This window comes from Acanthaster planci, linkage group LG20 (genome assembly GCF_054643075.1).
Source record: "Acanthaster planci isolate LZ-2023a linkage group LG20, COTS_SCS, whole genome shotgun sequence".
Lineage (NCBI taxonomy): Eukaryota > Metazoa > Echinodermata > Asteroidea > Valvatida > Acanthasteridae > Acanthaster > Acanthaster planci.
This window is the reverse complement of record NC_141796.1, coordinates 4513526-4539633: the sequence shown is the minus strand read 5'-3', so window position 1 is coordinate 4539633 and position 26108 is coordinate 4513526. Positions and strand designations below refer to the sequence as shown.

At 41.6% G+C, this 26108-nt stretch overlaps 1 protein-coding gene across 7 annotated transcripts in view; it reads left to right on the top strand.

Annotated features, from left to right (window-relative positions):
- LOC110986848 (histone-lysine N-methyltransferase SETDB1-like) overlaps positions 1-26108 on the top strand; it is a 163072-nt gene that overhangs the window by 30711 nt on the left and 106253 nt on the right. For 6 of the 7 annotated variants that reach the window (XM_022249096.2, XM_087130865.1, XM_022249099.2 and 3 more), the window contains exons 3-7: positions 9660-9761; positions 11219-11291; positions 16670-17133; positions 24729-24915; positions 25802-25901. In XM_022249096.2, coding sequence (XP_022104788.2) covers positions 9660-9761; positions 11219-11291; positions 16670-17133; positions 24729-24915; positions 25802-25901 — 926 coding nt within the window. The remainder of the gene's footprint in view (positions 1-9659; positions 9762-11218; positions 11292-16669; positions 17134-24728; positions 24916-25801; positions 25902-26108) is intronic. The other variant, XM_022249097.2, reaches the window with a different exon arrangement.

The window sequence follows — 26108 nt, the reverse complement described above, 5'->3', positions numbered from 1 at the left end:
GTCTTTGAAAATGACTACAAACGCAGGAAATCTGGACCATTTAAAGAAGTAAAGGCAGCTGAAAGAAAGAATGAGATGTGTAAAATTTCTGTACTGATTTGTGATTGACATTTTCAATAAATCAACAAAACACTGAATTTTGCTTGCAGTCTAAGCTCCCTCGTTTCCTTGTAAATTAATGTCTGGTGGTTTTGTATTGTCATCATTGACAGTTTAAGACATTGTTTAATTTATTCTCATATCTAAGTGTGCTTATTTCCAAGACTTTTAAGACTCTCAAAACTTAATGTTCACTGGTAACTGCTGTCTAGAAACAATCTGTCATTGGTCTTAAGAGATTGGCAAAGCTGAAGCTACCCAAGCGACATATGCGAAGTTGCAGTTGGAGTTGCAAAAAGGAGAAAAAATAGAGGTGCGAAACAAGTGAAACACCTTTAAAAAATTGGAAAGTCTTTTTGGAATGTTTTGAGTTCAGACGGGTTGATCTACATATTTGAGTGATTCATTATTTTAAAGTCTCCAAACAAACTGAAATATTTGCTTTATCACGAAACCGGTAAAGCGTACGTGAATGTGGCTATTCTTCAACGCACGAGTAAGTTCTATTCAATTACACGTGAACTTGACCTTCTAAATCCGAAATAGGCGGACGAGATCGGGCAATCTTTCTCACCAAAAAATTTTAGCTTGATAGTGACAATATTGAAAAATTACATCAACTTTTGAACTACAGCAAGAACCCAACAAAGTCTCCGTAAAAAATGCGGTTTGTAAATGCGAAAATTGTACTTTGAAGTTTGTTTTTTACGCGCGGAAATGTCTACGTGCATTAAGATAGTGACGTCACAGTCGTGGACGAATCATATCTTCTCGCATGGTTTCAGGTTACAAAAACCTAATTACAAATTCGCATATTCAAACCAGATTGTCACGCGCGCCATTAATCATTATTGTTCGTGGCGAAGGCACAGAAAAATAACCACAAAATTAAGACGGTCCTTCAGTGGGAACCTATTGTGTGTGCATACAGATTTTTTAGCATTTGGTAAGGTGAGCATATCAGTGTAACGCGATAGAGGAACGTTTGAACATTTGGGTTCACCGGAAGCTTGCAGGAGGACCGCCCCGGGTACGCTGATTGGCTACTGGCGGTACTGCAAGCTATAATCGCTTGTATAACGTCCGCAAAGCAGGCATAAATGATGCGCACAGACGGCCTGAACGGTAGTTTGCTGCTGAGAAGCACGAGCCTAGCTTAGAAGCTTAAACGCTGCTGGGAAGCACTGCTGGAAAGCATCTGCTGAAAGAAGTGGGTTCTAATACATGCAGTAAGCACTTACCGTAAAAGTGTGATATTCATGCACTGTGCCTTGTGAGTCTGGGACTGCTGGTTTTTCAATTCAGCGATAATGTACCCCAGTACAGTAGCCATTGCATTGATTGGACACAACTTGATAACTTGTGTGTGTTGAAATGTCTGAAATCAGTCTGTGGGTCTTACGGCTGATGTGGTTATCTACTTTTCCAGGTTTAAAAAGGCTGATGACAGAAGCATGTCTCCATATCCTACATGTAGGTACAGGCACCAGTATCTGTGTGAAGGTTAAAGCACACATTAAACAGTTTGATCAGCTATGTTATTGTGCTGTCTCCACTGTGTACTTGGAATTCACTATGGATCCCATCTTGGGCCTGGAGCCTTGTGCCTACTTTAACTACATGTACACGTACACGTAGTTTGATGTCTTCAAGCACTTTTCCAATAGTGGAATCATAGTTCAGATGTTGATGTTCAGGCAGAGTTCCTTGTTCTTGAACCACATGCTGCCTGGTGCTTTTAGAAATGTAGTGCCTACGTGTACATAGGGCGATTTTCTGTTTTCAAATTTCTTCAAAAGTTCATAATTTTATTTAATGGACGTTTGTTCCCATACAAATGACTGTGTGGTGTTTACTCTAATCTGACATGCCCTGACATAGGCCTCCCACCCTATAAAGAGAGCCCAGAACTGGGAGTTGTTATGTACATGTAATTTCCCTTGTTCCCAATGTATGCCAGTCGTGTCTTATCAAACGCAGCTGGATTAGTGTGCAGCGGTACTGTATAGCTCATACATGGGGAGCCAGAGCACTTTTGTCCGGGGTGCTAATCTGTGGGTGCAAGCTGAAAACTGATGGCAATTCTCAGCTTTTGTTCCAAGTACGGTCTTTTGTTACAAGGACCAGCTCTTTTTTTTTATTTCAATCACCCCGGCTATGTATACAAACCCAAGATACCCGAAACCGGGTTCCCCAGCGTCATGTGGTAAAGCTGAAAGTTTACTGTAGAAAATCTTTCTAGAACTGCTTATTGGTGCTAGGGTACTTGTGCCGTATGTACCATTCTTGAATGAAGTAAAGTTCAGCAGTGTTGTATTCGAGTACTTTTTTCCGAGTACCAAGTACTGCCGAGTACTTTGACTGCCGAGTACAAAAATAGGTTGAGTACTTTGCCAGCCAAGTACAAGTACTGGTTTCCGAGTACAAGTACTTGCACTTCTGAGTACGAGTACTTCTAATTCCGAGTACGAGTACAAGCACTTCTAATTCAAAAGTAGTTTTATCTTAATTTAGAGACTCTAAGACCCGCCATTGTGTAAAAGAAACACCGAATGCAGATGGCATGGCTACAACAACAAGTGATCTGGCTAGCAATGTCATTGTCACTACGCGTTCGTTGCAGCAGCTGACACAACATGCATGGTGTGGCAAAGTCTATTTTCCAGACTCAATTATTCATATACCTGTGATTTTCCGTGTGCTGGGTTCGTCGTTAGAATTATCAGGTCCAGGAATCAGACTACCAATGCCCAAGTAAATCGCGGGAGCATTCTGGAATACCACAATATAATTTGTGTACGTGATTAAGTATGCACACGGACGGCGAATGGGTCGTATACGTTAATGGTCCCACGTTCGGCCTTCTTTTTGTCAGAACCGTATCGAATATCGGGTCATTGGGGTCGATATTTTTGTACCTTATTTTAACGGCTGTGGTAAGTTAAAGGATTTTTTATCGAGTACTGTTAATCAAGTACGAGTACTTTGATGCTCGAGTACAAGTTTTGGATGTCGAGTTCCGAGTATTTTGTAGCTCGAGTACAAGAACTGTAGTTCGAGTGCTAGTACTTGGACGTCCGAGTACAAGTATGAGTACTCTCAAAGCGGTGCTCGAGTAGTACTTGAGTACGAGTACCAAGTACGAGTACCACAACACTGGATGTCAGTGATTGACATATGTAGAACATGGCCTCTTGATGGAAGTTCTGCCAATGAATCTGTTGGTAGGAGTCCTGGCCTTTCAGGAAGAGTTGATGAAGGTAGTGTCGGTGACAGCTTCAATCCATCCTTTTTGGCATTGTTGGCCTACAGGTAGGTGATCAAAAAGAGCTGTTGCTGTTTCCTTTTGAAATTCTGGATCAGCAGCTTCAAGGTGACTGTTGTAAGGTCAGTGCACTCTTGGAGGCTTTGGCAGCTGTACATTGACCATTTTCACTCGTGTGAATACCAGGAATACATTGTTTTGTTTGAGCTACATGTACCTCCAGTAGGCACGTATACAAATGACACTCCGGTTCTTTCACGTTCTTTACAACAAAAGGCTGATCACTGTCTGTGCACACAGGAAGAGCTCTTTGGCACTTAGTATGCAAAGAAAAGTGTGAGTCCCCCAAACAGAGTGGTATTATTGACACAATGGGTACAAAAAAGTCCCTGTCTAAAAATCCCAATCACCAAGCTGCCTTTCCTGACCTAATTTCGATCGTGAGTTAACACATTTGTATTTAATTCTTTATAGTAGATCACAGACCAGCAGGCACGACATTCCACAAAAAATGCCTTTCTCTTGTCAACAAAAAATATACACATTGGATAAAGTTTGGAGTTTCAGCATTTCCCCCTGCATAATACATGTAGCAGCATTTTATTTCAAGTTTATACTAACAAAATCATTTACCGTTTCCATCACTGCACATTTTAGATTAGATCCTCAGCCATAAGGATTGTTAGCTCCATCCTACTGCATCATTTTTTTATGATGGGGTCTACTTAACTTGAAAAATATAAATACATGTAGGAACAGAGATTAATTTTCATCTTACATTACACTCACATGTAGTACATATCAGATGTGACAAAAATATATATAGGCTTTTGTTAAATAGAAGAAACTCCAGACAATCTTTTGAGAAACTTTTTAGGTGTTTTGTTTATGTTGAAACCAGTAAAGTGAATATTGAGCGTTATTACCCTTAGAATTTATATGTAAACATCAATGAAGAAATCATGGAATGTAATTGTCAGGGTTGATACTTTAATGCAATATAATGGTGTACCGGTACTACTTTGAGAGAAAAGGTAAATTTAAAAAAAAAACAATGAGTTGTGCCCAAAAGGCATTGTACATGCACACCTTAGTAGAACACCCTTATTTTCCATTTGTATCCCTGCAATTGACAATCATCATTCCTTTCTTTTTTATCAAGGCCACAACCATTCTCCTTCATTTTAACAAAAGAATTCCAAAATGCTTTCAATTGGGATGACCTTATTGACCATTTTGCATTTGATGTAACGAAATTAAGGGGTGAAAAGTTTACATACATGTACATCCAAGTGACTTGCTGTATGATTGGCAATAGGTGGAAAGGCTTGCGGTAGCACCATGCGAAGGAATATATCTCTTATGAGCATGTGGTTCTGAAAAGAACCAGGAGTATACTCAACATTTTGACTGCATGCTCAGTCCATCGTCAGGAGACCGGAGAGATGCTGAAGATGGAGCTGTTTATATAAGGCGACTGGATGCAGTGGAGTGTGACAAGGATGCTAGTGGTAGATTCTGCTGGGCGCTTATGCAGGACGGGGTCCAGCAGGTCAGTGAGGCATGTCAGTTGGGCATAGCTTGGGGCAGGGTGAGGTGGCCGGGGTATAGGAGACCCATAGGCAGGGATGGGGTGTCCTAGGGTATAGAGGACCCATTGGACTGGGAGGTGAGCAGGGGTTGCCAGATGTCACTGATGGAAAAGCTGATTTCTTGGGGAACGGTGTGCTTGAGGATCTCCAAGGCTTCTCTGATGCTGGTGATGACGTGAGCTTGGTCCCAGTTGATGCGATGGTCTTCAGAGTGGGAATGCTTGACTATCCCCTGACTTCTCATGCTCTCTCTTCCTGCCATGGGCTTGGTGTTCTTTGAGTCTGTAGGGGAGGTCTCTACAAGTCTCGCCAATGTACCGTACACTTTGCTGCATTGGCAGGGATCTTGTACACCCCTGGTCGGTGGTGTGGATCTTGTCGATCCTTGTGCAATGTTTTCCATGGGCTGTTTTAGCAGGGCTGACCACCCTGCCAAAATTTTGGGCCGCCCCGCTAAAATTTGTGCTGCCCTGCTATTTTTTTGAGTAGTGGATTTTTCCCAGAATGTCTACATTCTCAAGATTTTAATAAAGAGGTTTACCGCAGTTTGTGGATTGAGTTTGAGTTTACCGATAACGCTTATAATGTACTGACAATGGTGATCGTTGGCTGCCTACCGTTATGCATAGTCAACCTTTTGTCCCGAAAAACCATCACGTATGTTTTGTACCTGTACACGTACATTGTATGGCGCAAGCGTGTACATGCAGTGCACGTGACTGGTACCTGCAGCGCAACATTGTTTTGTGGAGTGAGTGCGGGTGCCAGTGGAAGGACCGTGCCATTCCTGAGTGGCCCCCACGCTCTGTTTCAATGGAGGGGTTGCTTCATTTTAATGACGTGAGCTGGAAATTGTAAACTTATCTTTGCCTAAAGATACATTGTATTTTTTTTGTCCTTTTCTATTCAAGGGCACATTTTGAGGCTTGTTTTTACTCTGCCTTTTCACAGTCAACTGATCATTGAGAAAACCACATGCTCTGCTCATCTCAAGCATGTTTCGAGTCACTAACAAGAGGTTCTGCTAAAAATGCTCTGGAAATCAAAACAATTTTGTCATCAAATCTTTTGATGAAAAAATTCCTCCCGAAGAATATCCTAGCCAATATTTCACGTTGTAAATGCAATCAGATTTGGGGCCAAATTACAGATGAAAGTGGACTGCAAATTGCTCCAGAATGCACCACAGAGCATGTAGAATCCAAAATTTTCCCCGAACTAGGGCTCAGTTGACAGATGACTTGATTTTGGGATGATGGAAGGAGGAGCTATTGAGGTATCTGTCGGTGTGAGTGGGTTTGCGGTACACTTTGTGAGAGAGGCGGCCATCTTGACTTCTGGACACCTCAACATCAAGAAAGGAAATGCTGCCATTTACTTCTATCTAAGACGTGTCAGAGGTTGTTTTGCCCGTGTTGCCAGATGACAAATTTGTCATCCACATACTGGAGCAGATCTTGGGACAAGGGTCTGCGAGTGGCGATGGCGGTCTGCTCGAATTTTTCCATGAATATGTCAGCCAGAACTGGGGATATAGGCAATCCCATAGAGGTTCCAGCTACATGGAACTGTTCAAAGAATTTGTCCTGCCATCGGAAGCAGGAAACTAAGAAGAAATTTTTTGGCCACAGTGACCAACGATGTTTGGCGGGAGAATGGAGAGGTCTTTAATCCGAAGAATACCAGACCCACAGTGAAGCATGGTGGTGGCAGGATTACTGGTGCATGTATGCTTTGGGGATGTTTTGCTGCTAATGGTTCAGGAACACTGCATAAGGTACCCATAGCTGGCACCATGAAAAAGGAGCGCTACTTGGAAAATCTCCAAGGAAACCTCAAGTAGTCAGTTCGGAAGTTGAACCTTGGACATCGATGGACCTTCCAACATGGCAGGGACCCTAAGTATACTTCGAAGTTGGTTGCTGGATGGTTAAAAAAAAAACAAAGTGAATCTTATAGAATATCTGGCACAAAGCCCGCACTTAAATCCAATAGAGAATTTGTAGATAAAGTTGAAAAAGAGAGTGCGCAAAAGGAAACCAACCGATTTGCCTGAGATTGACAGCCAAAGATTGACAGTAGAGCGACTGTCATGTACTGTCTGAAAAAATGTAAATTTTCCCATGGTTGGCCAGTTGACTTTTTATTGCATTTTTTCTTACCCTACCGTGTAATCAATATTTTATATCAGACTTCCAATCTGCCGAAGACATTTGCCCTTCCTATCTCAGCATTCTTTTCTATCCAAACCTGGATTACATGTTTCTACAGTATATTTCCCCACCCTACTGCTACATATCTTTTTCATTCCGAGCATCTAACCCACCACAAATATTAGTCCTTCCCATCTTAGCATTTCTTTTCTATCCAAAGCTGGATCATGTGTGCTGTTAATTTCCCCCCGCCCCGCCGTGTTTTTTTTATTAGGAGCATCCAACCCTCCAAAAATACTAATTCTTCCCACCTCAGCATTTCTTTATACACCCTGGATCATGTGTGGTTTTATTTTTTTTCCTGCCTCACAGCGTCAGTATTATTTTTATTCTGAGCATCCGACCCGCCAAAAATATTAAGACTTCCCATCTCAGCATTTCTTTTCTATCCAAACTTAGACCACTTGTAGTTTTTATTATTTCCCCACCCTATCATCTAACCATTAGTTGTTTTCTGAACATCCAACCTGCCAAAGGTCTTTGTATGTTTGTTGTGATGCTGCTATTCTTGCACGAAAGGAACATATCACTATTGTAATGCACTATCATGTTTTGGAATGTTGAGGAACGCATTCCAAAATGCTGTTTGGAGCACAAAGGAATGGGAGGCCGTGCAGATCAGAAGGGAATGCGTGTGAATGCGTACAAACCCTACTGAAAATGTCTCATTCATTTACCTGTTGAGACCAATTCACTTACACAGTGGATCCAATTTACTTACCCACTGGATCCAATCCATTTACCAATTGGATCCAATTCACTTCACCAATTCAGTAACCAATTCCAAAACCAATTGCTTTTGCTTGGAATCAATTGGAATCAAATTGGTTTGAATACCGGTAGTAAATGTGGACCTTTTCTCAGTTGAATAATTTCAAACCAATTGACACAATTTGAATGACAATTCACAATCCACTTGTACCAACCAAACCATTTCAATACCAATTCAAATCAATTGAGTCCCATTTGAAAACTCCCTTTGATGGGAGAAACAAGCTGAAAGCAAACTAATTGGAGCCAGTTACGTCCCATTTGAAATTTCCAATTGATCAAGGAAAACAAACAGAGGAAAGCATACCAATTGGAACCAATTGATTCTCATTTGAAATTCTAATTGATTAGGGTGATTAAAAACAGTAAAGAAAAAAATGCCAATCGAACCAATTGCTTTCCATTTGGAATCTTCATTTGATGGGGAAAAACTCATCAGTCAATAAAGGTAAAATCCCCCAAAATCTAGGAATATCTAGAAAGTACACAACAGCCTCCATCAGTTTTTAAAATATTTCTGCCCAAAATGCTGTAGTTTTTGAGAAAACAGATTTTTTTCTCTGTTTGCAATGCTCGGCTGACCATCGTTTAACAGTTTGCTTCGTTGTATATACCACTTCCGTTAACAGTCGCCTTTTGTATGTGTACATGTACATGCACATGTAGTGTGCAAATGTTGTGGGAGTCTGAATGAACAGGTACATGAAATACTAAAAACAGCTGAAACTTTACCAGCAGAATTTCACCAAATGCATTGTAAACTGAAATTGGAGGAAACTGGGTTTAAGATATAAAGTTAAAAATAAATTGGACCAGTTTCTTAATGTTTCAAATTCAAAATCACCCCATGATTTGGTTCATACATGGTGGCCATTTCTGAGGTTCATAGCAAAAAGATTTTTGTCAACAAACAGTACGATCCACATATTAAACATCCTGTGTTTCAAAATGATTCCCTCTTTACCCATGATTATTATTATTTCATTGGTAACGTGTATTAACTGACTTGAAAGTGTGGTCATTCTTGTATGCTCGTATCAATGTCATGGATTTAAGCTTACTGCATACATGTACTTCATTCCAAGATGAATTTTTTTCTGTGAATCCGCATTGCCACATTGTAGAGGCGCATCTTTCCAAGGTGAATTCACTGACTGTTGAAAGCTGCTCCTTTTCAAAAGGGAAAGAGAACGGGTCAGCAGTCATGCCTGTTCTCTACCCTGACGTTACCCCACAGGTGTTGTACATGTAGCTCACTATGATCTACGAACACCTTCTAGTTATTGGTAAAATCAAAGATCTTGCAATAAAAATCCACTGAGAATGCTGCTCTGTTTTTCTTGATTTTTTAAGAAGCAGTTGACTCAAACATGAAATAAGTCATGAAAGCTGCAATAAATCTTATTCCCTGCAATCAGACAAGCTTGTGAAATAACGACAAAAAAAATCAAAGTTGTCACCTTCCTTTAAGATAATAAGTGACTGTATGTGTAGTTGTTGACATTTTGCTGCAAAATTAGCTAATTTTGAAGAACTACCCAGAGTGGATAATGATGACGTAGAGCATGTCTCATTCTAATGCCAAGCATTTATCCCTTGGGCACTATTCATTCGGTTAGCTTTTGAGTGGGGGGTAGAGATGGGCTTCCTAGTAATGGGTCAACAGAAAGGAAACTGGCATACATACATGTACTGTACATGATTTGTTGTAACCAACAGATGGCCACAGTGAAATTGGTGAGATATTTGACAGTGTTGAACAAGGGCTGATAGACATTGACAGTGAGCTTCACCCAACAGATGCAAATGGAGAACGATCAAGTAAGATTTATGTTACTGTACATGTACTTTTTGTTTTTATTTTGTTCAAGTGCATTGCCATAACTTGTTTTATCATATATGTATGTTGTTTCATTGTGTGCCCACATCTCCCCTGAAAGATTTAGTCCCATCCTTTTTCTTTTTGAAAATAAAAATATACGGACCAAGTTGTTACATGTATGTTATACCAATGTGTCTAAAAAACATCTTGAAGTACAAATGTGTTCTGATTTTGGCACCCCCCCAATTGACAACCCATTCTATCACGGCTTGTCTACAGTTTTCCTGATCAGTCTGCTGTTGGAGGATGTGAATCTACAGACTTCCCGGAATGGGAACTCAAGCATTACAAAGTTCTAATGAGCAATGCTGCCATATGCTTTTGTTATCTCAATAATACGTGTAATGAATGAATAACGCTTACGTGTAGATTGCTCAAAAGTATGAATTGATGAAATGTAGAAAAGGGTCTAGTTCTCTTGAAATTTATATCCACAGAAGGATGTTATGCCTGGTGGTACATGTACATGTAGCAGTTCTTTTCAGGAGTAACTGTTTAATCCTGTATATGAAGTTGCGCAATGTTTGCACCATAATTTTGCACGATCAGATTCTTTATTTACTATATGCCGATTCTTTTGTCATTCGTGAATCATCCATGAGGAAATTATCCACCGCTCACTTTTTCCCATACATAAACAAAAGATTATGAAAAATTCTCATACATATATGTCTAAGCTTATAGTGTATGTGTGAATAAATATTTCCCCACAAGTTTATTATGAACGTATTATATTATGACTTCAATTTTTAAAGTATGATGTGCATGTACTCTACCGGTATTCATTGTGGAATGTCTCTTGGAATTACCGGTACTTGTATTTCACAAGCATCAATACACAATGAATTAGAACATTGGCTCATACGAAGTTTCACTGTTAATGTGAATTACATGTATGTGCTGGCTGGTCAATATTTCTTTTTTTCTTTATTCCTCAAAACAGAAATCCTACAAAAATCAACACTTTTGATCTGTGCCTGTGTTTCATTGTCAGACATACATGTAGGTTGTTTGGCAGTTGCATAAAGCATGTTTAATTGCTTATGCTGAATTATGTTGTGGCAAATATTCTTCTCAATAATTCAGCCTTAAAGCCACAAATACATGTATGAACTTGCCCTCCGAGTAATGAAATATATGCAAAAATAAAACTCATTTTTAACAAGTTAATGTGCAACGTGCCCACGTCATTTAGTTCCTCAGCATCGTCATGATCAAATGTGACGTTTGTTGGTATTTTTCTTTTTGAAGCAGTAGGTGTTTGTCTGCTGTGGTCAGAATTCTTGGGTACATGTTTGTGACCGGTACAGTGTGCATTTATGTACATGTCTTGTAAGAATACACATACATTGTACGTGTGTACTCACCACTTGTTACGCTTTATTTTATGCCTCAGGATTTTATGCTGATATTGCTGACTCCATTTCAAAACTGAAGAATGATCTTCAAGATTTTCATCTAAAGATAGCGTATGTATACACTGTATATACATGTACAGCAGTGATCTCAAGTAAGTACCCATCGAGGTTCGAGGACTCGCGAGTCCCTCGAGAAAATGAGCTTCCCTTGAAGAATTTTCATCGAGCGAGATCGGGCAAGCCGCGAGCGAGATCGGGCGTGGTCGGGCGTGTGTCGAGTTTTATCGTGTGCTGCAGCCGGACGCCGATTTACTCGAGCGTTAAATGTGACCTCCACAGAAAATTGTGTCTCCACCCGATTGAAGCAGGGTGTCGTAGCCCGATTACAAACACTGCTATAGGACGACGGCGGCAGACTAATTCGTATCATAGAGCTATCATTTAGGACAACCTGTTCGTACTTGACAATTTCTTGTTAATTATTTCGTAAGATTGAGAATATGTACATGTACATAAATTAATGTGAGGAGGTTTTCAAAATCCAAGTAGCAAAATTAATACGGTATTTTTGGTGAGAAACAAAATCTGCAATGTCGCCGAATACATGTAAGCATGTCCGTTGTGCAAGGATCACTCAAACGAAGGCACATGAGAATTGGCTACTCAAACTCCGTTATTATTGCTGCTTCTTTTTGTGTGTCCTCCTTATTGTAAATATTTTGACTTTTGTTTTTTCTTTTTGATTTTGTTTGTAACTTGGGGGTGTGGGGGTTATTTTAAGAAAGAATTTGCAAGTCGGAAGTCAGGCTAATTTTTTTTCAACAACAATTATTTTGTGCTTTGGAGACAGCTGTCCTGATTAGTCAACGTTAGTATGTCCGAAGACATTTTTGTGTAATTTCTTTAAAACCGAGACGTTGTTTCCTTATAATATGATGGAGTTTGCATTTACAAATTGGCAGGACCATTTTTAAATTCATTTTTAATGCAAGTAAACGTGTGACCCGGTACATCATAATCAGGAATAGTCCGCTGAGGCCGTTTTATGTAATAGCCGAGTAAAGTGAGGATGTGGGTTAATGTTGAAAAAACCGATGAGGCGGTTTCTGCATGATTGGAAGTAACGGTATTTGTGAAAGGTTTACCGTCAACACACTTGTAATGTGTACAATTTGTCCGAGTTTTGGATATTGTGGTTAATAACCAATCGGGTAGCTGTAAGTTTATACGTCACGGTTGCCTTGCCAATACTGTTGCTCAGCAAACATGAGAAACCTGCCACGTGATGCCCACGTGTTAATACTGGTCGTTCATGTCGTTCAGCTGGCCAATCACCTAGCCCACCGTGTTACCAGGTGCACGTATTGGGCATTAATTCACCTCAATGGTCGCGCACCGTGCCCATGCTTTTTTCTTGGCAGCGAGCCATCTGCCCATATACGGCTTTTTGCAATGGTCGCCTAGTGACACTCTAAACATACAATGCAATTCACCGATCGAATGGCTCATTGGGTCAGCTTTGTTCAATCCACTATGCACTTGTAATATGTTTATTAGTTTACTGGTTCACCTTCCCCTAAACTTGGCTTCCAGAATCAGTTCACGTGTACTACTGTCTACATGTACATGTAGAGTAATCGTCGAATCATGCGCCAAGCACATCATGATCATATGTACATCAACCACATCCAAAAGGTTATCCCCGATCACCCGTCAACAAAAAATCAAAAGGCCTATTTGCTGAATAAAAAAATGGGGAAAATTTATCTGTCAATCATAAGAAATCAATAGGCTTATTCGCTGAATCAAAAAACCATTTGTAGGGGCGATTGACGACTAGAAATATTAAATCTAAAAAATAAGGACACAAAACGAAACTTTAGTATTTAAACATATGAAAAGTAAATTTTTGCAAAATCAGAGGATTTGGTTCGTCAATTTCAAAAGCAATAAAAGGATAAGATGATCAATAATAAATCAATGAAAATTAAAACTAAGGATGATACATAAACTTATGATTAACTTCAAAAGAAAACAATTATTCAAATAATAACCATTACTCAATCAATTAAAATAATTTTACATTCGTGAAAGTTAATCATAAAATATATCTGGAAATACACGCAAAATTATATTTTATTTTTTTTTGTCATAATTCCACATTTTAAACAATTTATTTAAAAACATTGGTGTGTGGGGGACATGGTGCAATTAACTTGAACCCCATGACGAATTCTAGAGTACGGCTCTCGATAGCCCCCCCCGCGCTTAAACACTAAATGCCCCGCTGATGGACTCCCTATACAATGCACAGTCCTGCAAAATGAAGGACCGTGCTGATCCAGGCAAGATGGATCGGGTGGGATCTCATGATGAAGATCTGGCAGGATCAGGAAAGGAAAGTCTTGCAGTTGATCCAGTTCTGGTGAGGATCGTAGAATTCTTTGAGAAAAAAATAAAACATGTTATAGAGTTAATCGTAAAAAACAAACCACTTCAGAAAATTCATTTGATGCGTGAGATTGCTGAAAGGAATTGATATTCTGTAATGCACTTAGACGTTGGGTTTTGTTGCACCACGAAGTCGTCATTGGCACATTGGATAGGCTGTCATCCTGTGCTGGAAGAGGTTTCTCGTCGGCGACACCGGCAGGCCCAGCACACGTCCCATCACCTTTTAACTCGCGTACTCACAGTTCGGTTTCGCTCGTGGCCGCCGGTGCATATACATGTACATGTACAAAAACAGCCACATGCGCAGGGCCTGGGGAACGACTCCAGCGCGGCAGCAGAGAGGGGTATCTACAATTGCTCAATTGCCGCGACCCCTGACCCTAGTCTTTTTCCAGGCGTTTGCTACAGTTTTTGCATTCTGCGCACATATGATTGTGTACGCCAAGGGATATATAATACCACCTGTTTCAGGAGAGTAATATTTCATTTTTTTAATTGCTTTGACATCCGTCGCGACTTGCTGATAGATTACATAAATACATTAAACCCACAATCACATGAAATATTAATATACGATTTATTGCATGACGTATGTAAACAAAAGTTAGATTTGAAAATAAGCAAAACGCTAACCTGAACACAGAGACTACAGACAACCACGAAATTTAAGGCATGAAACAGAACAAAAGGGCGGATAAGCTGACCTACCGGATTTAGAACTGAAAAGAAAAATGCCTTCATTTCGGAAAAAAAATCGGAAATTGGGCAAGAAATGAAACTTCATTGGAACTTTGTAGCGTGCGACAAGCGTTGTCATTAAAACTAAACTTTATCAAGTCCTCGAAATTACCAATTTTTTGTGGTCTGGAAGAGTAGCCTTGCTGGTGAACCACGCAGCAGTTCTTTTGTTTCTATAGTTACGAAATATCTAGTCACATGATAAACAACATGGATTACACAACGGGCAAAAAAGAACAGACCCAATACGATTTGTGAGGTGTTAACGGTACTTACGGTACATTTACGAGTCCATGCAGTCTCTCGACTGTTATCGCTATCTCCAACTTGTGAGTAGAGCCAATGTATAAAACGCCGACCAACAAAAACATGACCGCCTTGTCGCCCGAGCCTGAAGCTCTGCGCCGCTGGCACGCGTGGCTGGCCGCGGTGCGGTTGGCGGCGGCCCGAACTTCGCTGCAACGTTAACTGATTGATTTCATTCTTCACATGTTGCAGTGTAAGTCACTCAGATTATAAGCCACTGGGACATTTTTGGCGTGGGGACCAATGTATTAGCCGTTGCTTATCTTACGAAAATTACGGTATTTAAAAAAAATATTTGTAAAAACACATTCCACAAAGGAGCAAACTCACAAGCGGGGCGGGGAGGGGGTGTAGTTCAAACCCCCAGCCTATCGTTGTTTTGTTGTGTTTTTAGTTTGTTGGGGTGTTTGTTTGTTAAAAGAAAAAATTAAAGTATTTTAATTCCCTCCGACTTGAAGACCATCATTTTGTCTTGAGATCATAGAAATACTTTGGTTTTATTCTGTCCTCTAAAATTTGTATTCCAAAATCAGGGCACCAACTTAAAAACAAAAATCGCTACAGATAAAGTGAAATAACGCATTTCATACAACCAAGGTAATTTTCTGACCAAACACTAGCAATGACAGAATGCATTATTGACTGCATTAACGGTGGCCTTATGCACGTCGCAAGAAAGGTGGACCGCACCGAACCAGGACCGACTTGATCCCAAGTCTATTTTGGTACCCACGATGGCGCAGCAAGCCTTGGCGCAGTGCCAGGATCCATTAGGGTTTGCAGTGTGTGTAGATCCACGATGTGTGGGCACTTTTTATACAGTAGATCGTTCGGAAAATGTGGCTTTTTTGTGTGGGTGCGTGTGTAGAAAGAACAACTTTTGTTTTCCGAAACTTGTACCTTGGAGGGGAAGCCGACCGTGGTTATGTTCTCTTAAGTGAAGTTTATGCAGCCCGTTTTGATCGTTTTTGTTTTGAATGTACGTTTAACCGTATGGTATTTTATTCCATGGTCGAGGAAAATGTCCCAGCGGAATATAAAATGCGATCTATTATATGATCGAAGCCGTGGTTGTGTTGTGTGTGGTTTTAAGCCATCATCAGTGGGCCAGACTAACGACATTCTACACGGGCAGGACTTGTGAGCGTTCCAAGTTGGGTGATGGGAGTACTTCCACGGGTCAGTGAACAGTGACTGCGGGGTACTGCTGCAGTCTTATTCTTCCTTCGTGCGCTCTTCATGCGCCCATAGTGTGTCCGTCGTGTAAGAACGAGCAAATGTCGAGCGAGATAGAGCGAGTGCCGGCGCTCGTAACACGCACGACCTCCCTCGAACTCGAAAGGGTACTTACCTGAGATCACTGCTGTACATGTGAATTAAAGAAATGTGGCTGGATGTTGAATAAATTAACATGTTCATCAGGTGCACTTGGAAGAATACTGTACATGTACAGTACATGAATGTACATGAATTCCTGAACAGGTGAATTGAGCTGAAATTGTAGTTGGCAAAACACGCCAGTATGAGTAATGTTGTTCTGCCATATCAGTTTTTGATAGGATTTAACATGTACAAATCAAAAGCTAATAATGACAAGTCACGCGAGAAAATGGTAAGGTCACAAGGGAGCAAATTCTCACAGTTATATTACCGTAAAGAACAAAATTGATTGTAAAAACTCAAAGAAGATGTCGCTTTTAAGACTAAACTTTACATTTCCTTCAGACTTTACAGGTACATTCAACCACATCTGCTTTTAATTAGATGAATACCGAGATTGGTCAGAAAATAGCCAACGTCCCATTTTAATTTTATGTTCTTGTGCTACAGTGTACGTGTACATGTTAATCTTAAAAACAGGGTTAGAACTGCTTACTGTGCAATGTGTACCAGGGGACTGGGGTCTGAAGTCAACGTTTTTGTGCTTGTACTTTATGGATGGTTAAATAATGAGTTTTGATTTCAAGTTTCTCTTTTATTTGCCCCATTAGGGAGCTTGGGACTTGTAAAGATGATACAAATGATGGTCAGAACAGCGAAAATGGGGTAGTGTATACATGCATGTACAGTGATGATTCAACATCACAGCCACCATCACCTAAATGTCCATCTGATAGAGAGCCAGAGGTCATAAACTCCACCTCTGAAATTGAGAAGGTGTCAAGGAGTGATGCAAACCGTCAACAGGCGGGCAGTGATCAGCGAGTAATCCTCTCAGAGGGTGTTAATCCTCGTGACAGTGTTACACCAAGCAATGAACATGCAGGTAGTGCAGTTTCTTCCACACTGACTACTTGTACTTCAGAAGATATAGTGGAAGTTATTGCTGTCTCATCACTAACACGTCCTACCTCCCACCAGCATACACCTGTTAAAGAACAGGAGGTCACTGCCAAACACGTGAAGCCAGTAGAGAAACCATCAGGCAACACTCATTCTAAACAGCCCTCACAAGGTAATGTATTACCATATATCATGTTTAACTTCTCAATCTGTATACATGTACAGTTAGTGGTACAGGCATAACATTAGCGTCATATGGTTTATTAGGATGAGCGCTCTCTGACACCATTATTACCTTACATGTACAAGTAGTATTCATTTTAGCGCAACGAACATGGCATTCAGACAGTTTTGTAATTCAAATCATCTCACAGTGGAATTGGCAGTCTCCGAACAATTTTTGTTAAGTTTATCAGGTACATTTAGTTATCAGTGACATACACATGAAGTTTCGCACAATTTTATTGAGTGGTTGTTGAGAAAATGCACTCATTGTGAACGAAATGACATGACACGAAATGGATAAGGCATTTTGACCTACCGTTAATTATAAAAATCCTGTGAGTTTTTGGATAGAATGCACCTGGTTTTGGTATAAATTAAACCTTAAGGTCATGCTTTAATCATAAATGTACCATAACGGACATTGATGTAAAGGACATTACAGTTTTGCCCACTTTTTGTGAGCTAACATAAGTTTTTATTACAAGATATGGCAGATATTTTATTGTTTTGACAGTAAGGTTAAAAGATGGGAAGAAATTTCTTTTTTCTTTTCAATATTTACAAAATAAAAAATGAAGCAAATTTGCTTCTGCACCAGCTACCTACAGTAAATGAGAAATTTCCACTTCCACCCGCCATACCAAAACAACCTATCTAAAGTTCTTCTTGCAGGTTTTAGTGATCAAAGCTATACTATAGTACTGTACATGCGTAGAGTACCAAAGAGGTTGAAATGGGATTATGAAACAGGGACCAGGTTAGCAAGATCAACAGACTTCCATGGGTAAAAAGGAAACTATGGTTGTTTTTGTTTCTTAAATACATGTAGCATGCAGATTTTATATTTATGAGTTACTATAAGTACATGTACATGTATGTAGAAACATTGGCAAAGATTAACTAGATAACCAGACAACCTGGGAATAAAATCTACAATCTACAGTGTATCTGGAAATGGCAGATCCGAACAGCTTCCTGGGGGCAAGGCACATCATTTTAAGATGGATGCTGATATGAAGAATCACCTTTAAAACATCTTGGAGACGAACCCACTCCTCGCACTCTGATTGTAGAGGATGTATGTGTACCAATGCTAAAAATGCTCTCGTGTGCTCCAGTAGCAAGTGGAATATATACAGAGTTGTTCCTACAGAATGGGGTTCTTGGCAACGTTCTGCATGGTTATAGATTAAATTGGTTATATCTGAAGCAGTTTTGAAGATGAAGCAGTTTTGTCAGAATAGTCTTTTTAGGTTGAACCAAAGACAGCTATGTAAGGAACTGAAGGGTTAAGGCTGTTGATACTTGGGAAGTTCTAAGGGTGGTTGAGGCAAATGCTTTTTTTGGGCAGAATGAAGTAGAAGCCAGTGTGGCACAGCAGTCAGGCAGAGTGGCTACAGGAAGTAAAATAACCTGAGAACTGAGGGGTGTTCCTGCTTGGTAGGAGAAGGTAAAAATCAGTTGAAAAAAATCGAAAGGCAGTGAAGGAAAGTGTCAAAATGGAACGCCTCTGGAGTTGATCATGTACGTGTATATGGGTACTAACTGAAAAATTTCAGTGGTGTCTCATGCATAAAGTGTCTTCCAAGGCAGATGACTGAGGGGAGGACTTTTTGCTTATGAAGAGTGTCAAGTAGTGAAGCGTCACAAATATTTGCAGACCTATTACTTGTCTTCCTGTTGCTAACAACTTCTTGACTGGTCTGATACAGTAGCTGAGGATCTTTGCTGTCACTTTGAGGAGAATACTTTTTTCAGATGAGTAGAAGGTATGCAAGAAACGTTTATTTTAAAGAGGAATCAAGTATCAACTTGTTATCCACAGCTTTGTTGCTGAAGAAAGCCAAGTTGTTGATGGTGTGAATTGACTACAAGAAAACATACAGTCTCCTGTGGTCACATACACCTGCCCAGCCTACATAAGCAAATTTCCGATGTGCCTATTGTAATAAGTTTAACAGACTACCGTTTACGGACGTGTCTTTATGGCATTTTCCGAGTTTCGTAAGCCTTCACGTTTGTGAATTGACTTGATTCTTGATTGTGAGTAAAGAGTGATTTCTTATCTATCGGTAAGAGTGCTTATTTTTGCATTTTGTATGTTTTTGGGTTTTTTCTACCCCTTTTTCTGTGCATTTTCTACAAGTTTGGGTGTGACCTACCATTGTATTGTGTGGTGTGTATGGCTGTTGAACAGCCCTTTGTTCTCAATGTGGTGCGTGCGTTTTAACAGTAATGGTCCACTGTGTTCTGCTGGATGGGTCTTGCTGCAGAGCGGGGCCACCCCATTGTGGTGCAGTTTGCGTTTGAGACTAAAGGCCGTGTTGGGGAAAGACCCAGTGGAATAGTTAGGCCGGGGTTGAGCTTGCCATGCCGCAGCACTTCCCCAGACCTTTACCCACATTGATCATGTTGAGCATGCTATGCTGCAACACTACCCTTGGTCACTGACGACCACTGCTGGGATTGATTGGGTTGAGTGTGCTATGCTGCAACTCTACCCTTGATCACTGATGACTATTCCATATACTGTACCTACATGTACTGATCGGGTTGAGCATGCTGTTCCACAACACTACTCATGATCACTGATGACCACTGCTTGAATTGATCAGGTTGAGCGTGTTACTACCACAAAACTTCCTTTGATCACTGACAGCTACTTCGTATACTTTCTGATCGGGTTGAGCGTGCTGTGCCGCAACATTACCCTTAATCACTGGCGTCCACTCTGTATGTCTGTGGATTGGGTTGAGTTCACCATGCTGCAACACTACCCTTGATCACTGTTGACCAGAGCTTAATGGGCTGTTCGTCTTTTTTTATGCTGCAGATGCTGGGCGTTGGTACATGTACCTTCCACATCTCCGAGCAACCCTGCTTACCAGTGGCCCAGCGGGACTTGCAAGGTGCTGACCTGCCGCTTGCCCTGGGTCCCTTACCTGCTTCTGCTCGCCGTGCTTTGTCCGCTCGGAAGTTGGGCCAGTCTACCCCCTCCAAGCGGGCAACCCTTTCGCCAAGGAGGCGGTGTTTGCCGCACCTACATCGCTGAGGTCAAACACGATTAGGTCGCTGAAGCTTATCGCAACATTCATATAACTTTGGCCGCAACACCTCACATCAGAGTTTGAGTAGCGTCATATAGTACATGTAGTACTAAGCGGGCAATGGGCTCCCCAGCGGGTTCACCGCTCTCCACTCCTTCCACCACGGGGGAGTCTACACCACAGCATGACGCACAGCCTCACGTTGCACTGGCAGGACTTGTCCCTGTTCAATTATGGTTAGTCCTGTCACACTTCAGGCACTGGGCTAACACTTAGATCCTCCTGTCACCATCATATCGCGTTGCCGTCAACGTTAGTGCTAAGTGACACTGCACTTGGCGCGAGTAAGCCTACTCCCCCGTCAGCTGTACCCGGGTGGCTGACATTCACCCCCAGTTCCAGTGCTCTGAAGTCTTCTGGCAGTCTCCCTACTACCAGTGCCTACCATGGAAAATGTCTGTTCATCGGTATGGTTCACTAGGCTACACACTGGTATGGCTTCATGCCTCCCAGGCCAGCTACACGACTGCCACACACCATGAACTACAGTCATCAGATGAACTCCACAGTGGTTCACTCAGACGTGTCTTGGATGTTGCAATGCCTCGGGCCGATGCCCCATTGTCCCCAGGGGCGGCTCATTCAGAGGCACCTCCGAACTATGCGGGCTCTTCACCACGCTTATTTCTGGCTACAGAACCCTTCGACCTGCTGTATCGCCATGGTTTTCAAATGACATTAATCACCACGGCTTCTAGCTAGGGCTATCCTACCAGGGTGCCTCCGTCACAGCTCCCTAGCAGTTCAGCTCGCTTCAGTCGATCACAACCCACTTTCCGGACATGATGCTGACGCCCCAGGTTTCTAGGTTCTTCCTACGGCTTCTACATCCAGATCACCCACACATAAGAAGTGTAAACACTCATCGTCTTCTGCGGGTCCAAATGCAAGAAATCTCGCTCTAAAGTAAGATATTGCTTCATCTGGTTTGATGATGGCGATCCAATCTCTCGGAGACGCTGTCCACTATAGTCAGCCACCTTAAGTCAATCTCCGTTTCCCCAGCGACTATTCCAGACCCGAATCCCCTGCTTGAGGATCTCCATCCAAAGCCACACTCGGAGCTCCACTTCCAGTGTTCAGTGTCACTTCCGGCTTCACATCCGGCTCCGTCAGTCTGTCCACTACATGAACACCTATTCATTCTAATTTGTGGATTGAATTTGTGCTCAATAAATTCATTCAATAAAAACAATGATAATTCTTCAACTTATCTAGGTTCTACTTAAAGCTTACATCTAGCTCCAACCTGTGAACATACTACACTTGGGGGCGTCTCCTTTTCTGTATCAGGTACAACTGGTGACGTTTCCTGTTCAGGCCTATGCCTGTGCCTTGATCTGTCCACTTTTTTGGGCCTCCGGGTGTGCAGAAGTTCCATGTACACTCTATTGGGCCACCTTTTGATATATCATTTGCTTGGAACGGCCCCTAGTGAATGCGAGTCCAGTTCACTGCACTACGTATCAGACCGCCGGCTAGCACTTAAGACTCAGGTGCTGGAAGCCAGTTAGACAGAGGGGAACAGAAAAATCTGCTATACAGGCGTCTGTCTATCATTCTCTAGAGCTATCCCTGCGAATGAAATGCATTACAACCGCCGTTTTATTCTAACCGCCAGTTTTTATTTTGTTCATTAATGTCTGCAGTAGACAGACCCAATGCCTCATCGAGCCCTCTGACATCTTAAAGTTTGTCATCGGGGCACTCAGGCACACAACTATCAACCATGATCTCCGGATAGGCTCCCCTCTATCTGTGACCGGGGATCACGCCATTCAGTTCAGTATCCTTTTTTGGAATGTAGAATGAAATTAATTCCCAATGCAATTCCCAATGGCAGCTGTCCACTTGAGCTTCAGCTGTGGATCAACTGTCTCCGACAACACTGCGATCCACCATCTTCTTTGAGGGATGTTTGTCGAGCATCCCCTGGTCAAACGCCTCATCTTATCCTGGGACCTCGGAAGGGTTCTACGCATTCTCGCAAGTCCCCCCTTTGAACTGCTGGTGGATGCATCTCACCTCCATCTCAGCATCAAGCTTGCATTCTTCCTCGCAGTTGTTACATTGAGACGAGGTAGCGAGCTGGATGCCCTTTAAATTGCCGAGGATCACATCCGCTGGGAGCCGCATGGGGTTTGTCTCATCTCAACTATCCTGTTCCTGACTAAAAACCAGAAGCCTACCTTCCGGCCTCTCAACATATTCGTTCCCAATATAACCTCGCTTTCGGGAGATGACTCTGGCAAGAGATGGCATCCGGTTCGTTCGGACTCTCAAGTGGTATCTTGCGAGGACCAAGCTTCACCGGGAATCTGATTCCCAGCTTTTCATCACCACAACAAAACCCTTCACCGACTGTCAAAGGACACTATTGCCCCACCCAATGGACGGTCTCAGCCATCATCTCCGTTAACTGAAACTGGCTGGCATACAGCATGATCAGATGGCCCGGACTAACATCAGAGCCCATGATGTTTGTGCCTCCTCTGTGTCCTGGTCGTACAGTACTTCAGAGGAGTTCGTCCAGCTGAAATCTGCCAGGCAGCTTGTTGGAAATCTACCTTCACCAATTGCTACATGTACCTGAAAGATGTTCTATGGAGCGAAACGGCCCATGGCAGAACAACCCTGCGCTCAGCGGCCCAGACAACATCCAGCGCTGTTCTGGGCCAGGCAGTGGATAATTCGACCAGGGAGTTTCTCGTGATGAGTGCCCACTCTTGCGACACCCACCCTATGTCTGTTGTAGTCATTACACTCTTGTCACTGACCCACCTCCAGGATACGGTGCTACTCTGCATATGTAAGCTGGGCGGGGGTATATGAACGCAGGAGACTCCTCTCCCACATTAAGTGTGGGTCGGGTCTCCTAGTGATACTTACCCCTGCCCAGCTGCTCCCACCCATCTTTCCCCACTTTAGCTCTGATAGCTTTCACCGCTTCGAAAAGGACTAACGTGGCGGCATTGTGGAGGGTCAAGGGGCAGTATGCATAATCAAGTCTTTTCAGCAAATTATAATAGGCATATGGGAAATCTGCTGGGCTGTAGGCTGGGCAAAGATGAATATCACTAGGAAACCAGACCCACACTTAATGTGGGAGTGGAATATGGCACTGCATTCATTGATTTTGGAGTGTTTGAATTTACTGGGAGTTTTAGAGAGAGGGCACTGTGCTTCACTTTGCAAATGTAGCAAGATGGCTCAGACTGACACTGGCAGGCATAACAATTGAACCAAGGCACATCCACTGGGATGTGTGTTGTAAATGAGGTATCAAGGACAAATCATGGGAGAAGGTTCTGGAAATGGAAGAGGTAACGGGTCTCTGGGACTTCAACATTCAACTGGACCATGTTATCTAACAGAGGCAGTTGGATGTTCTGCTTAAGGAAGTGGAGTTGTGTCACATTATGTTGCTGTGCCCAGTAATAAAAGGATAACAAGCAAGGCAAAGGAGGTCTTGAAGTACCAGGATTTTGGAACAGAAAGATGAAGGAACCTGGTAAGCTGTGGAAGTCAAGGAGAAGGTCATTTCCAGTTGTTGTGAGGGCAGTCTGAATATCATTCCCAGGTCTTTGGAGAAACATCTTTACAAGATTACCACGACTGCCGAGATGATATTGTCGTAGATGGCAGGTTTCCTTGGGACTGCCAGAATTTTACAGAAGACGCTCGAGATCTGAGGCTGCTACATGTAGATGCAGCTTGACTATTTTCTAGTAGTACATGCACACAGTTTAATGTTGACATGTAAAGTTGAAGGCTGAAGCATGAACACAATGGGAATCGTTTGAACACGAGTGCACTTCACTGAATTTGCTGACAAATTGGGAAACACGTTTTACAAAGCAAGGTTGTACATTACAAATAGGTATGCATAAATGTATGTACATACTGGCCACCTGAAAAGGCAAAGGTATGATCATTTAAAGATCAATATCACCTTTTAGATGTCAGAGAAAGTGTTCAAAAAGGACTTCTTTCAAGGCTTCACTTCAAAAATGAAAAATCTGTGTAGCAGTGCAAGACGTCCTTATTTACCCAGTAACTTTTATTTGCTTGGATTTTCAGCGATTGCAAAAAAGATCATATAAATCAAAGAATCGGTCCATGGATATGGAATTTACTATCAATTATTTATCTTTTTTTATCTCATTTCAAATAATTGTCAGAATAGGAAGTACATGTACAGTAAACATGGGTATGTTAATTTTGTAACTATCTTTGATGATCTTTCAACATTTTTATGACAGTTGGGTCATTATATATGCTCTATTATGCTTTATTTTTTCACATCTTTACTCCTTGAATTTATTTTGTTGTCATAGTATTCTTCTTGTACTGTATTTTTGTCCTATTCTATACGTGGCATTACAGAAATAAATGTTGTTGAACTAAAATTGAAATTGAATTGAATTATATTCAGCAGGACCAAGCCTTCCTGAGCCAGGCAGCAAAGCACTGAGGAATGTGAAAGCGAGCACTTCAAAGCCTCATGATGAAGTTGATGTAATTGATTTGTGTGATGGAGATGACATTACTCCCATGGAAGATGACCAAGATGATGTGATAGAATGTATTCAGAAGAATCCTAGCTACCACATACAAGATAGGTATCTATATATTGACTGATATCTCTTTGTAATTAACATCAACCACTTGCTGCCGGGGAACCCCGTTTCGAGCAACATGGATTTATACGCAGAGCTGGGGTGCCCAAAATGGGACAAAAGAGCTGCTGTGTGTAACAAAAGGCTGTACTCGGAACAAAAGACCTGCTGCTGGGAGTCGCCATCATTTTTCAACTTGCATTTTTCAAAGGTAATCTGTCACTGTTTTTAAACAGTATACCACTGTTTCAGACATGGGTTGCCCGCGGATTGGCACCGCAGACAAAAGTGCTCTAGGCCCCATGGACTGGAGACAAAGGAAATTACGCAACACCTTACAATTCTGGGCTCTCTTTACAGGGCGGCAGGCCTGGCTGAAATATTCAGGAGTCAGTGAAGGTTACCTGTCAGCTTAGAATAGCTACCAAAGAGTCATTCGTGTGGGTGTAAACATATGTTAAATGAAATGATGAATTTTTGAAGAATTTTGAAAACTGAAAGTCTTGAAAATCACCCGTATGAGTGCACTGCTTTTTTAAAAGTACCCAGCAGCATGTGGTTAAGGCAACTCAGTTTCACTTTTGACCTGGATTTCAAGCCAAGCCAGATCATGTTCTGATCTGTAGTGCTGCTTAATTCACCCTAGAACTGTTTGGTCCATGGGCAATCTTTTTGTTTGTTATTTTTGCACAATATCTACTTTTCCTATAAAGCCAAGCTCGTAAATTCATTCATTGAATTGAATTACATTTAATAGAAATACTGAGCTGCCACATAGTATTGTTTTTAACCTGAATTGTATTCAGTGCTAGTTTAAGCAAAATAGAATGAAAGTAGTTCGGTTGATTCTGACCAGTTTTGATACAAATGTTTTTGTTGATACATATAGTTCAGTTAAGCTGACCCAAGGCACCAGAGTTCTTGCTAAAAAAGGTAGCACATGGAACAACGCAACTATTGTCAACATTATCAAGGATAACAATGGACAGGTACAAACCATTATGTGCATCAAGAATATGCATTGAGTGTATGTATTATACACTGTAGTGACCATTATCAGGAAATTAGGAGTTCCAGAGACAGCAAAAGGTTGATGACCTTCTTCCGGGCACACGACGATATGCACCAGCTTGAAGTAAGCATGAGGATTTGTTGGAATGGGATGGGGATTTGTTAGAATGGGATGAATATTTATT